We start from the raw sequence: 16,376 nt of genomic DNA on the forward strand, positions 1-16,376 counted from the left end.
ACCAGGCGCCTGCTATGCAGGCCCGTAAGTAGCAGCGTTCGCCGAACGGTCGTTGAGGTAACACTGTTGGTACCCCACTGGTTCATCACGCCAGTGAGTTGCTCAACATGTCCATTATAATCATCCGGGCTGTTATGCCGTGGTCTGTTGATGAATTCTGTGTCAATTCCCAATGTTTCGTCCCGCTCTGCGGGGGACATCTTCAAGGGGGTCTGTAGCTAAATGGAAGATCCAACAAACCCACTCAATCAGTCATCCAGTGGGTGTGTTGGACCTTTCATCGAGCTACAGACCCCCTTGAAGGTGTTCCCCCGCAGACGGGGACGAAACGTTGGGAACTGACACAGAATTCATCAAGCGGCCACGGCACAACAGCCCGGATAATTATCATGAACATGACATTTCCGGCCGTGAAAGTCTACATTTTAGTATCAGTTGCTCAACAGTCATCATACGGATTTTTGTAAGACGGTGTAATAGCAATAACATATGAAACGTATCAGCCTAAGACCAATCTGACACGTTGCAACCATGTTATACCTTGCGTAAAAAGGAGAAGTTCATATGGCTCTGAGCACTATGGGACTTAACTTCTGGGGTCATCAGTCCCCTAGAACTTAGAACTACTTAAACCTAACTAACCTAACATCACACACATCCAAGCCCGAGGCCGGATTCGAACCTGTGACCGTAGCGGTCGCGCGGTTCCAGACTGTAGCGCCTAGAACCGCTCGGCCACTACGGCCGGCAAAAAGGAGAAGTGTCTACATGAATGTGGCGCAGTACAATCATGACCTATCAAGACTGCAATTTATTGTTGCCCAAAATTGGTGTGCATGTGAATGACCAGCTTGGATAGCTGCACATGTTTGAATATCATTTCTGGTATTCAGGGAGGTGCGCCAGGCCCAGTTGCGCATTATCGACAAGGACTGGTGTACCAGAGAGCCTGGGTGTAGATTCCCACATTTAACTAGGTGACTACTGGACTGGTTCCCATGTACTGGCCAGTTGCACATTTGCAAAATGTTCGCCCTCATTCACATCGGATAACACTAAACATTGACAAACGGTATACAGAAATTCCATCAAGAGGGAGAAAGCATGGCGATAGGAAGGGCGTCCGGCCACCCTCTGCCACTAACATTGTCAAATATAAAAATTAAACGATCGACCCTTTGAAGATACATAATAAAGGCCAGGGACCAAGAAAAAGATTAAAATTATTACTGTGCACGAGCTAACCGGGATTCCACGACTGGAAAGAAAATATGGAATTGATGGTGTAAGAAGAGCCAAACTCAGCCGCATGAATCGAGCGAGATAGGGCAGTGGTCAACACAATGGACTCGCTTTTGGGTGGATGATGGTTCAGATCTATACAGGGTGTTACAAAAAGGTACCGCCAAACTTTCAGGAAATATTCCTCACACACAAATAAAGAAAAGATGTTATGTGGACATGTGTCCGGAAACGCTTAATTTCAATGTTAGAGCTCATTTTAGTTTCGTCAGTACGTACTGTACTTCCTCGATTCACCGCCAGTTGGCCCAATTGAAGGAAGGTAATGTTGACTTCGGTGCTTGTGTTGACATGCGACTCATTGCTCTACAGTACTAGCATCAAGCACATCAGTATGTAGCATCAACAGATTAGTGTTCATCACGAACGTGGTTTTGCAGTCAGTGCAATGTTTACAAATGCGGAGTTGGCAGATGCCAATTTGATGTATAGATTAGCACGGGGCAATAGCCGTGGCGCGGTACGTTTGTATCGAGACAGATTTCCAGAACGAAGGTGTCCCGACAGGAAGACGTTCGAAACAATTGATCGGCGTCTTAGGGAGCACGGAACATTCCAGCCTATGACTCGCGACTGGGGAAGACCTAGAACGACGAGGACGCCTGCAATGGACGAGGCAATTCTTCGTGCAGTTGACGATAACCCTAATGTCAGCGTCAGAGAAGTTGCTGCTGTACAAGGTAACGTTGACCACGTCACTGTATGGAGAGTGCAACGGGAGAACCAGTTGTTTCCGTACCATGTACAGCGTGTGCAGGCACTATCAGCAGCTGATTGGGCTCCACGGGTACACTTCTGCGAATGGTTCATCCAACAATGTGTCAGTCCTCATTTCAGTGTAAATGTTCTCTTTACGGATGAGGCTTCATTCCAACGAGATCAAATTGTAAATTTTCTCAATCAACATGTGTGGGCTGATGAGAATCCGCACGCAATTGTGCAATCAAGTCATCAACACAGATTTTCTGTGAACGTTTGGGCAGCCATTGTTGGCCCCATGTTCTTCCACCTACGCTCAGTGGAGCACGTTATCATGATTTCATACGGGATACTCTACCTGTGCTTCTAGATTATGTGCCTTTCCAAGTACGACACAACATGTGGTTCATGCACGACGGAGCTCCTGCACATTTCAGTCGAAGTGTTCGTACGCTTCTCAACAACAGATTCGGTGACCGATGGATTGGTAGAGGCGGACCAGTTCCATGGCCTCCACGCTCTCCTGACCTCAACCCTCTTAACTTTCATTTATGGGGGCATTTGAAAGCTCTTGTCTACGCAACCCCGATACCAAATGTAGAGACTCTTCGTGCTCGTATTGTGGACGGCTGTGATAAAATACGCCATTCTCCAGGGCTGCATCACCGCATCAGGGATTCCATGCGACGGAGGGTGCATGCATGTATTCTCGCTAACGGAGGTCATTTTCAGCATTTCCTGTAACAAAGTGTTTGAAGTCACGCTGGTACGTTCTGTTGCTGTGTGTTTCCATTCCATGATTAATGTGATTTGAAGAGAAGTAATAAAATGAGCTCTGACATGGAAAGTAAGCGTTTCCGGACACATGTCCACATAATATCTTTTCTTTCTTTGTGTATGAGGAAAGTTTCCTGAAAGTTTGGCCGTACCTTTTTGTAACACCCTGTATTCTACGATTCTCTAAACTGCTCCATATAAACGTCAGGATGGTTCCTTTTAAAGGACATGGCCGATTTCCTTACGCATCCTTGATTCATTCTAATCTCCAATTACCTTGGTGTCGGTAGAACGTTAAATTCTAATCCTCCATCGTCCATCAGTGGCATGCACGATATCATCGACCCTACGTGACGATCTCCTTAGAGAATAGGCATTTGTTTTCTCATCCGTGCAGCATCATACAACCATGGTCCCAAGAAATAGACATACCTGCAGCACCAAATGTATCGACACGGGCAATGCAATGACATCTGAAGAACCATGGCTGTCAGCATAGAGACCATTTTACAGCTTCTCTTGACACAGCAGCCGAGACAACCGCGTTTGGCGACAACAATGTACATGAGGACTGCCAGCAGGTCGACTTTTCAAACGAGTCTTGGAAAATTGCAATCGTCATAGTCGAGTGTGCCAAGCACCTGTAATCACGCCGTGTACTCTCTCGTAAAAATTCATTAAAATTTTTCAAAATGTCAAGCGTGCAAGCATTGCACCCCTGTGTCATCACCTCCTGCTGTCCCTCTCTCCGACCATATCGTCCTCCCTCTCCCTCTTTCCAGTCTCACTCCCCCTTTTCCTTTCCCACCTACCTATCACACCTTTACAACATCCATGTGCATCATCCATCTCCCCCATCTGCCCTTTGTCCTCCTCCCTCTCGCTCCATCTATGCCCTCCTCTACCTATCTCCATCTGTACACAGTCATTCTCATCGGTATGTGATGCCCTTGCAGTACAGTTCAATACAGCAGGTCAATACTACTCACACAATACGACTGTAATGATGGACAGGATATACACTATCGGCTTGGAAATCATTTATTTGAACCTGTTGTACAGTCCACCATGCTAAGTAGGTCGATAAAGCAGGATGATACTATTCCAACACAACTAACCTGTCATGCAGGACAACCTACATATTGGGCCCACTCGCTTCTGGCATGTAGGCTGCCCTACAAAACAGGTTGATTTGGCAGGCTGTTACTGTTCCCACAATACTTATCATGCAGGGTACCTATAATGCAGGTTCTGTGAAAAACAACTTTCCCTGAATCTCTGCTCCTGTTAGAGATAGAAGGTTATAAACCCCTCAGTGCTGATACTCTTGAGGCCTGCTGTTTCTGTACCAAATTTGGCTGAACTCAATCCAGGAGTTTGAAAGGAGATCCTGGATAACACATGTACACTCTGCTTTGTATACTGAGTATAACAGGTACAAATGCAGATACTTTTACATGTGGTACATTAATCTGAACACACATCAGTGTACTGGTTGTTTTTTCTTTGCATTGTACAATTGTCCTGCAAACACATTACATTTACTACCCCTATGTTTTCTACATGGTCACCATCAAATCGACTATGTCCACAGTATAGACTAACCGTTCATGCATCAGCACTTCAACGCCTTACCTACTGTCAAGGGGAAAAGAAGCATTAATGGCTTGTTCTTGCCATAAATATTTGTATAATGTTGTTCATTGCGCCATCTTCAATCACCAATCACTCCACTTATACCTTTACAACCTGTATATAACAGATGTCAAATTGGAGTCAGTCATCGTAGTAGCGTCTCATTGAATGATGTGAAGAAAATCAGTAGCGAAATGTTGGAAGCGTTTATTTGAGTGTGTAGAAACCAGTTTCGTCTCTGGAGCATTAATTCAAAAGCCTAACGTGATGAGAGGCGTGCTGAACACAATCTGTCATATTGCAATTGCTCCTTCTGCAAAAGGTGCTACCTTTAAAAAACAAACCCCTTGAGTTTCAGCTGTAGGAGATAAAACCATTGGTAGGCAGTTATAAATATGGGGCCTTCTATAGATGAGATACACAAGGTGTAACAAACATTGTGGTTGAAAATTATATAGATGGCAGAATCCTAAACTTATTACTTCACATTCATCATCAAAAATGAATATTTAGATGTTTACTGAACTTAACTTTGTAGTAATAACTAAAGATGGCCATCAATTTCAACATATGAATTACAATGGAGCATAAAATTTTCATGTATTCTCAAATACGCCTCCCATCTGTTCTAAAGTGAGACAGATAAACATATGAAACCCAACTAATCAGTTCCTATTCAATTTCTACTGGGGTAAAAGAATGTCGTGTGGCTTTGCTGGCTTGGATGGTTCAAATGGATCTCAGCACTATGGGACATCGGAGGTCATTAGCCCCTAGAACTTAGAACTACTTAACCTAACTAACCTAAGGACATCACACACATAGTGGTCACGCGGTTCCAGACTGAAGCACCTAGGACCGCTCGGCCACACCGGCCAGCTGTTGGCTTGCAGATCACAAGGCTAAGTTCAGCCACCTAATCAGAAAGGAATTTCTTGCTCTACACACCAAACCCTTTCTCCGTGGCCTGTATAACATTTGTGAGTTGAGTGTATCTGTCGAATGTGAATGACAGTTATTGATGTGTGTATAGTGTGGTATCATGTTCATGTTCTCTGATGATGTGACAAGAGGTAAAGTGAAACCCTGTGCCAGTACATTCTCATACCAAGGAACTATCGGAATTAACTCCTTTCCGATGGATGGATCGAATGAGATGGCGCAGGAGTTAGCACTCTGGACTCAAATACACGAGGACGTTGGTTCAAACCTGCATCCTCCCATACACGTTTAGTTTTCCGAGATTTACCTAAATCGCTCCACGTAAATGCTGGAATAGTTTCTTTGAAAATGCACAGCAAATTTCCTTTCCCATCCTTGACTCCATTCGAGATTGTGCTTCGTCTCTAATGACATCGACGTCAACATAACATTAAATCCAATCTTCTTTTCCTCTTTCTTTGATGGGTGGATCACCGTTAACAATGTTACATACCCTCATTCATGAGACACTGTGAAGAAGTTTGGAATTCGATCGAGTACATTGCCTCGATGTCTGGTGATCAGGAACTTTACACCACCAACTCTCCTCTTCTTGTGACCTAAATGCTGGCAGTGAAAATTTCTTCCCCAACACACAGCTATCCAACGTATTTTCTTCCGCCCAAAATACTCTGAAACATTATGGAAAAAGTTGAAGGCAACCGTAAAATGCGTTTTAGACAGGTACGTGCCGAGTAAAACTGTGAGGGACGGAAAAAACCCACCGTGGTTCAACAACAAAGTTAGGAAACTACTGCGAAAGCAAAGAGAGCTTCACTCCAAGTTTAAACGCAGCCAAAACCTCTCAGACAAACAGAAGCTAAACGATGTCAAAGTTAGCGTAAGGAGGGCTATGCGTGAAGCGTTCACTGAATTCGAAAGTAAAATTCTATGTACCGACTTGACAGAAAATCCTAGATAGTTCTGGTCTTACGTTAAATCAGTAAGTGGCTCGAAACAGCATATCCAGACACTCCGGGATGATGAAGGCATTGAAACAGAGGATGACACGTGTAAAGCTGAAATACTAAACACCTTTTTCTAAAGCTGTTTCACAGAGGAAGACCGCATTGCAGTTCCTTCTCTAAATCCTCGCACAAACAAAAAAATGTCTGACATCGAAATAAGTGTCCAAGGAATAGAAAAGCAACTGGAATCACTCAAGAGAGGAAAGTCCACTGGACCTGACGGGATACCAATTCGATTCTACACAGAGTACGCGAAAGAACTTGCCCCCTTCTATCAGCCGTGTACCGCAAGTCTCTAGAGGAACGGAAGGTTCCAAATGATTGGAAAAGAGCACAGGTAGTCCCAGTCTTCAAGAAGGGTCGTCGAGCAGATGCGCAAAACTATAGACCTCTTATCTCTGACGTCGATCTGTTGTAGAATTTTAGAACATGTTTTTTGCTCGCGTATCATGTCGTTTTTGGAAACCCAGAATCTACTCTGTAGGAATCAACATGGATTCCGGGAACAGCGATCGTGTAAGACCCAACTCGCTTTATTTGTTCATGAGACCCAGAAAATATTAGATACAGGCTCCCAGGTAGATGCTATTTTCCTTGACTTCCGGAAGGCGTTCGATACAGTTCCGCACTGTCGCCTGATAAACAAAGTAAGAGCCTACGGAATATCAGACCAGCTGTGTGGCTGGATTGAAGAGTTTTTAGCAAACAGAACACAGCATGTTGTTATCAATGGAGAGACGTCTACAGACGTTAAAGTAACCTCTGGCGTGCCACAGGGGAGCGTTATGGGACCATTGCTTTTCACAATATATATACATGACCTAGTAGATAGTGTCGGAAGTTCCATGCGGCTTTTCGCGGATGATGCTGTAGTATACAGAGAAGTTGCAGCATTAGAAAATTGTAGCGAAATGCAGGAAGATCTGCAGCGGATAGGCATTTCGTGCAGGGAGTGCCAACTGACCCTTAACATAGACAAATGTAATGTATTGCGAATACATAGAAAGAAGGATCCTTTATTGTATGATTATATGATAGCGGAACAAACACTGGTAGCAGTTACTTCTGTAAAATATCTGGGAGTATGCGTGCGGAACGATTTGAAGTGGAATGGTCATATAAAATTAATTGTTGGTAAGGCGGCTACCAGATTGAGATTCATTGGGAGAGTCCTTAGAAAATGTAGTCCATCAACAAAGGAGGTGGCTTACAAAACCTCGTTCGACCTATACTTGAGTATTACTCATCAGTGTGGGATCCGTACCAGATCGGGTTGACAGAGGAGATAGAGAAGATCCAAAGAAGAGCGGCGCGTTTCGTCACAGGTTTATTTGGTAAGCGTGATAGCGTTACGGAGATGTTTAGCAAACTCAAGTGGCAGACTCTGCCAGAGAGGCGCTCTGCATCGCGGTGTAGCTTGCTGCCAGGTTTCGAGAGGGTGCGTTTCTGGATGAGGTATCGAATATATTGCTTCCCCCTACTTATACCTCCCGAGGAGATCACGAATGTAAAATTAGAGAGATTCGAGCGCGCACGGAGGCTTTCAGACAGTCGTTCTTCCCGCGAACCATACGCGACTGGAACAGAAAAGGGAGGTAATGATAGTGGCACGTAAAGTGCCCTCCGCCACACACCGTTGGGTAGCTTGCGGAATATAAATGTAGATGTGGAACTAATATAGCATTCAGCCACTGTCAGTAAGTTCTGTCCAGATGCCAGCTGTAATAAAAATTAAAAACTTCCTTCACATTTTGAAATGACATTTGACAACATAAGGTTTCATAAAGCAGCCACAGGTGGCCCATCGGAACCATCCGACCGCCGTGTCGTCCTCAGATGAGGATGCAGATAGGAGGGGCGTGTGGTCAGCACACCGCTCTGCCGGTCGTTATGATGATTTTCTTTGACCGTAGCCGCTACTATTCCGTCGAGTAGCTCCTCAATTGGCATCACGAAGCTGAGTGCACCCCGGAAAATGGCAACAGCGCATGGCAGCCCGGATGGTCACCAATCCAAGTGCCGGCCACGCCCGACAGTGCTCAACTTCGGTGATCTGACGGGAACCGATATATCCACTGCGGCAAGACCGTTGCCCAAGGTTTCATAAAGAAAGATTATTCAAATGACCCTAAGCACTATGGGACTTAACATTTGAGGTCATCAGTCTCCTAAACCTAGAAACTAGTTAAACCTAATTAACCTAAGGACATCACACACATCCATGCCCGAGCCAGAATTCGAACCTGCTACCGTAGCAGCAGCGCGGTTCCGGACTGAAGCGCCTAGAACCGCTCGGCCGCCACAGCGGCCGTTTCATATAGGAATGATGTATACAGGGTTGCCCATTGATAGTGACCGGGCCAAATATCTCATGAAATAAGCATCAAACGAAAAAACTACAAAGAACGAGACTCTAGCTTGAAGGGGAAACCGGATGGCGCTATGGTTGGCCCGCTAGATGGCGCTGCCAAAGGTCAAACGGATATCAACTGCGTTTTTTAAATAGGAGCCCCCATTTTTTATTACATATTCGTGTAGAACGTAAAGAAATAAGAATGTTTTAGTTGGACCACTTTTTTCGCTTTGTGATAGATGGCGCGTGTTCTATGTATGCTGCTCGGTATCCTGGACGACATCATCCAAGTGTCCGGACCGTTCGCCGGATAGTTACGTTATTTAATGAAACAGGAAGTGTTCAGCCACATGTGAAACATCAACCACGACCTGCAACAAATGATGATGCTCAAGTAGGTGTTTTAGCTGTCACGGCTAATCCGCACATCAGTAGCAGACAAATTGCGTGGGAATCGGGAATCTCAAAAACGTCGGTGTTGAGAATGCTACATCAACATCGGTTGCACCCGTACCATATTTCTATGCACCAGGAATTGCATGGCGACGACTTTGAACGTCGTGTACAGTTCTGTCACCGGACACAAGAGAAATTACGGGACGATGACAGATTTTTTTCACGCGTTCTATTTAGCGACGAAGCGTCGTTCACCAACAGCGGTAACGTAAACTGGCATAATATGCACTATTGCGCAACGGAAAATCCACGATGGCTGCGGCAAGTGGAACATCAGCGACCTTGGCGGGTTAACGTATGGTGCGGCATTATGGGAGGAAGGATTTTTGGCCCCCATTTTATCGATAACAATCTAAATGGTCGAAATTTATGCTGATTTCCTACGTAATCTTTTACCGATGTTACTACAAGATTTTTCACTGCATGACAGAATGGTGATGTACTTCCAACATGATGGATGTCCGGCACCCAGCTCACGTGCGGTTGAAGCATATTTCATGAAAGGTGGATTGGTCGTCGAAGCACCATACTATGGCCTGCACGTTCACCGGATCTGACGTCCCCGGATTTCTTTCTGTGGGGAAAGTTGAAGAATATTTGCTATCGTGATCCACTGACAACGCCTGACAAGATCCGTCAGCGCATTGTCAATGCATGTGCGAACATTACGGAAGGCGAACTACTCGCTGTTGAGAGGAATGTCGTTACACGTATTGCCAAATGCATTGAGGTTGACGGATTTCATTTTGAACATTTATTGCATTAATGTGGTATTTACAGGTAATCACGCTGTAACAGCATGCGTTTTCAGAAATGATAAGTTCACAAAGGTACATGTATCACATTGGAACAACCGAAATAAAATGTTCAAACCTCCGTACGTTCTGTATTTTAATTTAAAAAAACCTACCTGTTACCAACTGTTCGTCTATAATTGTGAGCCATATGTTTGTGACTATTACAGCGCTATCTCTCACAAAGTGAAAAAAGTGGTCCAACTAAAACATTCGTATTTCTTTACGCATTACACGAATATGTGATAAAAATGGGGATTCCTATTTTTAAAAACGCAGTTGATATCCGTTTGACCTATGGCAGCGCCATCTAGCGGGCCAACCATAGCGCCATCCGGTTTCCTCCTTCAAGCTAGAAAAGTTTCTTCGTTCTTTGTAGTTTTTTCATTTGACGCTTATTTCGTGAGATATTTGGCCCGCTCACGATCAGTAGACCACCCTGTATACAGCATGTACACGTCACGAACACATTTTAGTGTGGTGCCTGCAGTGTTATGTGAACACTTTAACTCTCTCGTTTAAGGTGGGGACGGGGTTGTTTTGAACTATGGTTCCGAATGATGCCGCTAGAGGTTGTATCTGAACTACCACGTTTAAGACACTGCCAGCCTCTGTAAGCAATTGTACAGTAACCATAACCAAATGTTTTATGCTCTTGCCTTTGCTTTGTGTTACGTGTGGATCACTGTGATGGAATTCCAGTACGACTCTTATGACACCGAAGGGATCAGTTATCCGCATGACCACGTGTCATTTCTGCTTCTGAAGAAGCACAAATCACGAGTGGGATTCTTCTCCTTCACCACTACTCACCACTACTCAGGTGCGGTTGAAGCGGTATTGAATAGCATATTTCATGACAGAGAGAGATGCATAACCTTTTGGCTTGTCCTCTTTCATTCATTTCATTTTCCTTTATTGCCCTCTCGGGGGGATGTTGAAGATGCTTGATTCGAAGATGCTTGGGTATCAATGGCTGTAACTTATCTTTGTTGAATTAAATCAGGTCATGGGTCTTGTTCATTTCCTACATTTTCCCAGGTCTGTTGATGGACATTCTGCATGGGAGAGGTGCATGGGACAGGGGAGTTGTGTGTGTCCACCTCTGCTAAGTTCGAGGAGGGTTGAGCCCTGATGATAATATTGGGAATGGAGGCTGTCTCTTTCGATAGTGTCCTCAGCAGCTGTGCACCATGAGCTTTATCTCGCCTGGATGAAAGACAACGAGGCTTGCGTAGACCGTTGAATGCGCCAATAAGGCGTTGCATTAATAGGTTTACACGAAAGTAGATCATGCCAGCGCCATGCCGAGGCACCTGTGTTACGGCAGTCGGGCATTGTATCAGTGCCATCTTAGAATTGGTCAGCGGGGTGTCTGCCAAGCCTGCGCCTGAAGTAAGCACAGTATTTTGCTATGTTGGTTACTCATCCCATGCTGCAGTCTTCCTATGCACGCTTTAAAAGAGCAAGCAGACTGTGTTGTACACAGTTCGTATGCAGGTCATTGTCATTAAAATCCTTGACTGGCCACTATTGGCAGCCATGTGGCTTGGTGGGGTCGGCGTATCTTAATTTTTCAGAGCTTGTGTATAGAACATTTTTTTCGGTGACTGTATTCCGGGGTGCCATAGAGAGAAGACGTGGGGTAGCGAGCAGGTATCCAATCGAGTTAAGAATTTTTACTCTCTCAGTATCCTGGACAGAATTTTGTAAGTGCTGCTCTGTGTGTATGTGTGTGTGTGTGTGTGTGTGTGTGTGTGTGTGTGTGTGTTTCTGTGTGAATTTCTAAGGGACCAAACTGCTGAGGTCATCGGTCGCTTGACTTACACACTACTTAAACTAACTTATGTTATGAACAACACACCCACCCATGCCCGAGGGAGGACTCGAACCTCCGGCGGGAGGGGCCGCGCAATCCGTGACATGGCGCCCCAGACCGCACGGCCACCACGCGCGGCAGTGCTGATCTGGACCGCCAGTCAGCATAACTTGTTTCCAGCATCGCAACTTACCAGAATATTGTCTAGGGGTGCAGCTCATCATGGAGGTCACCAGTCCTGATTGCAAACTGCAGGGCAGCCCATCGCTGAAAGCTGACTCCTCACAAAATGACCACGGAGTTTTGTGAAGTATTTGGCAGTTCCGGCAAAGTTGGGACTCGATCAGTTATTTTTGACGTCCAAGCACCGCGCCTCACCGTAGTGTGCTCATAGCGGATCTACTTTACATGTGGGATGCTACAGATGAGTTCTGTTACTTGATCACCGTTATCCAAGTTAGTGAACTAGCAGTCAGCCCACTCACAATAGAATAAAGGGAACTACAATAATTTGATAGACATCCATTTCAACTTTGCCAACAAATTATTCATGGAAAGTTGTTCTACTTGTCATGTAATTGAATAGCCACGTATTACCGTAAAATTTGAAGATTGGATTTATTTGTTCTTTAAATTAATAAACCTCATTGTGATAATAGATCCCACTCTCATTTCAGTAATTATAGAACATCATTAGAATAGCCTGCATTTAATCACATTTTTTTGGTTCAAATGTCTCTAAGCACTATGGGACTTAACATCTGAGGTCATCAGGCCCCTAGACTCAGAAATTCTTAACTTTCCCGGTTGGCCGTGCGGTCTAACGCACGGCTTTCCGGGCGGGAAGGAGCGCCTGTTCCCCGGCACGAATCCGCCAGGCGTACTTGTGTCGAGGTCCAGAGAGCCTGCCAGTCTGTGGATGGTTTTTAGGCGGTTTTACCATCTGCCACGGCGAATGTGGGTTGGTTGCCCTCATTCCGCCTCAGCTACACTATGTCGGCGTACACCACCATTACTCTACCACGCAAACATAGGGGTTACTCTCGTCTGATGGGAGATGTTCCTCGGCGGGGCGGGGGGGGGGGGGGGGGGGGGGGTCCATTGGGGCCCGAACTGCACAATAACCCTGGGTTCGGTGTGGGGCGGCGGAGGGATGAAGTGGACTGCGGTAGCCGTCGTGGGGGTCTGGACAACTGCGGCTGCGGCGAGGACGGAGCCTCTCCGTCATTTCTAGGCCCCCGGTTAGCATACAATACAATACAACAGAACTACTTAAACCTAACTAATCTAAGGACATCACACACATCCATGCCCGACGCAGGATTCGAGCCTGCGACCGTAGCAGCAGCGCGGTTCCGGACTGAAGCGCCTAGAATCGCTCGGCCACAAAGGCCGGCCCTTTTTTTTTCGGAGACTATTCGGTATGTTGTAAATTATGTAGAGTGGTCAACCCATGAATTGTCATTAGAAACAGATTCAAGTAATTCTTTTGCATTCAGATATCCTTGAGTAAAATAGGGAGAGTGACAGTTCTTGGGGGTGGTGTGTGCCGTCACAGAATTGATACATAGGTTTAACTCTGATCAGGGGACGAGTTTCACCTCGCCATCAGACAACCTTTCAACCTTACAGCTTCCGCACTCTACGTCACGGTCAGTATTTGGAAATGTGCTCCCTCAGGGGTATCACACAGCTGCGGCCTGCTGGGCTGGCGCGTGCTGCTGCTGGCGAGCCTGTGGTGCGCGGCGCTGCTGGACACTCACTACTCGGCAGCCATCGTGACGTCGCTGCTGCTGCCGCCGCCCAGGACCATCAGGAGCAAGCGAGACCTCGTGCACAGCCCGCTCGCCTTCGGCTCCGAGAACGTCAGCTACGTGCACGGCTACTTCGAGGTTCGCATCCAGTAGATCACTTTGTCATGCCGTACAAGTAAGGAACTACAGCATAGTTGGCTAGTAGACATAATGAATCATGTAGAACTTGCACTCCAGACGCTTCTGAAATGGAATGTGCTATTGATGTGTTGTTATTACACAAAGAAATCGTAATAAAGAGCCAAAATTGCAATCGACATGCACTAGACTGTTTATTTATATTAGAAATCTCATGCTTTAAATGGAGAAATACTCATTGGCATTTATAAAATGAAACTTAATTGGAATGTTACCCATCTTGCTGAGCTTGGAAGATTCTGCTGACGTTTCTCCAGTGTTTGCGAATTAAATGCGGGTTTTTGAACTCTGAACACAATGTATTTCTTTTTTATTTATTTCTGTAAAAATGTTATACGCAGTTCATTGTTATTTTTCCATGTTAAGCCTAAAAATGTGTGTTTTTTATTTTGTGTTGCTGCCTCATCTGAAATTACATTCTCGCGGTAGTGAATTTGTACAGGTCAGCTGGTATTCATGCCTTTCTATTGTTTGACAGTGAACCTGCAAAGTAGCTTGAAGAATTTGCTTAAGGAGCTATTAATTTTGAAATATTTTTCGAGAGTAATAATAACGTATTTGCGACTTCCATCCTCTTGTCCGTCTCTGATGTGTTTCGCTTTTTAGTTGTAACTACAGAGACAGATGCAGACACCACAGTCTCTAGCAGCTGAGTGTAGAGTTTGTAACCGGTGTAAGTGCAGATAGGGTTGATAGAAGAGATTGAGAAGATCCAACGGAGAGCAGCGCGCTTCGTTACAGGATCATTTAGTAATCGCCAAAGCGTTACGCAGATGATAGATAAACTCCAGTGGAAGAGTCTGCAGGAGAGACGCTCAGTAGCTCGGTACGGCCTTTTGTTGAAGTTTCGAGAACATACCTTCACCGAGGAGTCAAGCAGTATATTGCTCCCTCCTACGTATATCTCGCGAAGAGACCATGAGGATAAAATCAGAGATATTAGAGCCCACACAGAGGCATACCGACAACCTTTCTTTCCACGAACAATACGAGACTGGAATAGAAGGGAGAACCGATAGAGGTACTCAAAGTACCCTCCGCCACACACCGTCAGGTGGCTTGCGTAGTATGGATGTAGATAGATGTAGATGTAGATATTTATATCTGTGACTGAGGACGGTGTACTGAACGACACTACTTCAGTATTTACGTCATTTACAGTTTAATAATTATATCTATTACAAATCGTATGTTTTTAGGTTGGTTAGTACCTCCAGACGCATGTGGCGATAGCAAGGCGTTAATGCTTATTTTCCCATGGGAAACAGGTCAGGTGTCGAAGCTTGGATGCATGGACGCAAAACCGTTACTCTATTCTACATGTAAAGTCCACTTAGTGGTGCAGTGCGATTGTACAGAATGCTTCAGGTCGTAAAGTTTGTCACCTGTTTGTGGGAAGACTGTTCGATGCAGAGAAAAAACAACCAACATTCATATGTGTGTACCTATTAAGGTACCACGAATAATAATAGCTGCACTTTACCAGTTACACACTGTATATGCATCGTTTACACCAGCCTCATGACTTGTAGTATAGTTAGACTTTTTTATAGTAAGCCTCTTTCTCAGTCCCTGTCATCAGGAAATAACTAACGTACAGGCAAACGTGTAATGGAGGTGAAAGTAAATCTGCCTTCTCAGTGGAACTCGGTATAGCAAACTGTGTATCCAATCGTGAACAGAACAATGTGGCTTCTGCGCACACTGTTTACTCTCTCAACATTCCTGAAATAGTCATTCCACAACTCTGTGCCTGCATCACGACTATGTATCAAGAACAGTTCACAGTATAGGAACTTCCATTGTTATATACACTGAAGCGCCAAGAAACTAGTATAGACATGCGTATTCAAATAGAGAGATATGTAAACAGGAAGAATAGGCGCTGCGGTCAGCAACGTCTACATAAGACGACAAGTGTCTGGTGCAGTTGTTAGATCGGTTACTGCTGCTGCAATGGCAGGTTGTCAAGATTTAAGTAAGTTTGAACGTGGTGTTATAGTCAGCGCACGAGAGATGAGACACAGCATCTCCGAGATAGCGATGAAGTGCGAATTTTCCCGCACGACCATTTCAAGAGTGTATTCGCCGTGAATATCAGGACTCCAGTAAAACATCAAATTTCAGAGATCGCTGCGGCCAGGAAAAGAACTTGAAAGAACAGGACCAACGAAGATTGAACAGAGTCGTTCAACGTGACAGAAGTGCAACCCTTACGCACATGGCTGCAGATTTCAGTGCTGGGCCATCCAGAAGTGTCAGCGTGCGAACCATTCAACGGAACATCATCAATTTGGGCTTTCGGAGCCGAAGGCCCGCTCGTGTACCCTTGATGACTACACGACACAAAGCTTTACGCCTCGCCTGGGCCCATAACACCGACATTGGACTGTTGATGACTGAAAACATATTACCTGGTCGAACGAGTCTCGTCTCAAATTGTATCGAGCGGATGGACGTGTACGGGTATGGAGACGACCTCATGAATCCATGGACCCTGCATGTCAGCAGAGGACTGATCAAGCTGGTGGAGGCTCGGTAATGGTGTCGGGAGTGTGCAATTGGAGTGGTGTGGGACCTATGGTTCGTCTGGATACGACTCTGACAGATGACACGTACGTAAGCAACCTATCTGATCAC

The 16,376-nt window shown here is 45.3% G+C and overlaps 1 protein-coding gene across 1 annotated transcript in view; it reads left to right on the forward strand.

The window, feature by feature from the left end:
• Positions 1-16,376, forward strand: part of LOC126157511 (ionotropic receptor 75a-like) — a 52,736-nt gene that overhangs the window by 23,468 nt on the left and 12,892 nt on the right. Inside the window, exon 5 of the mRNA XM_049916415.1 lies at positions 13,558-13,676. Within this exon, the coding sequence (XP_049772372.1) occupies positions 13,558-13,676 (119 nt within the window). The remainder of the gene's footprint in view (positions 1-13,557; positions 13,677-16,376) is intronic.

The sequence above is a fragment of the Schistocerca cancellata genome, chromosome 1 (genome assembly GCF_023864275.1).
Source record: "Schistocerca cancellata isolate TAMUIC-IGC-003103 chromosome 1, iqSchCanc2.1, whole genome shotgun sequence".
NCBI lineage: Eukaryota > Metazoa > Arthropoda > Insecta > Orthoptera > Acrididae > Schistocerca > Schistocerca cancellata.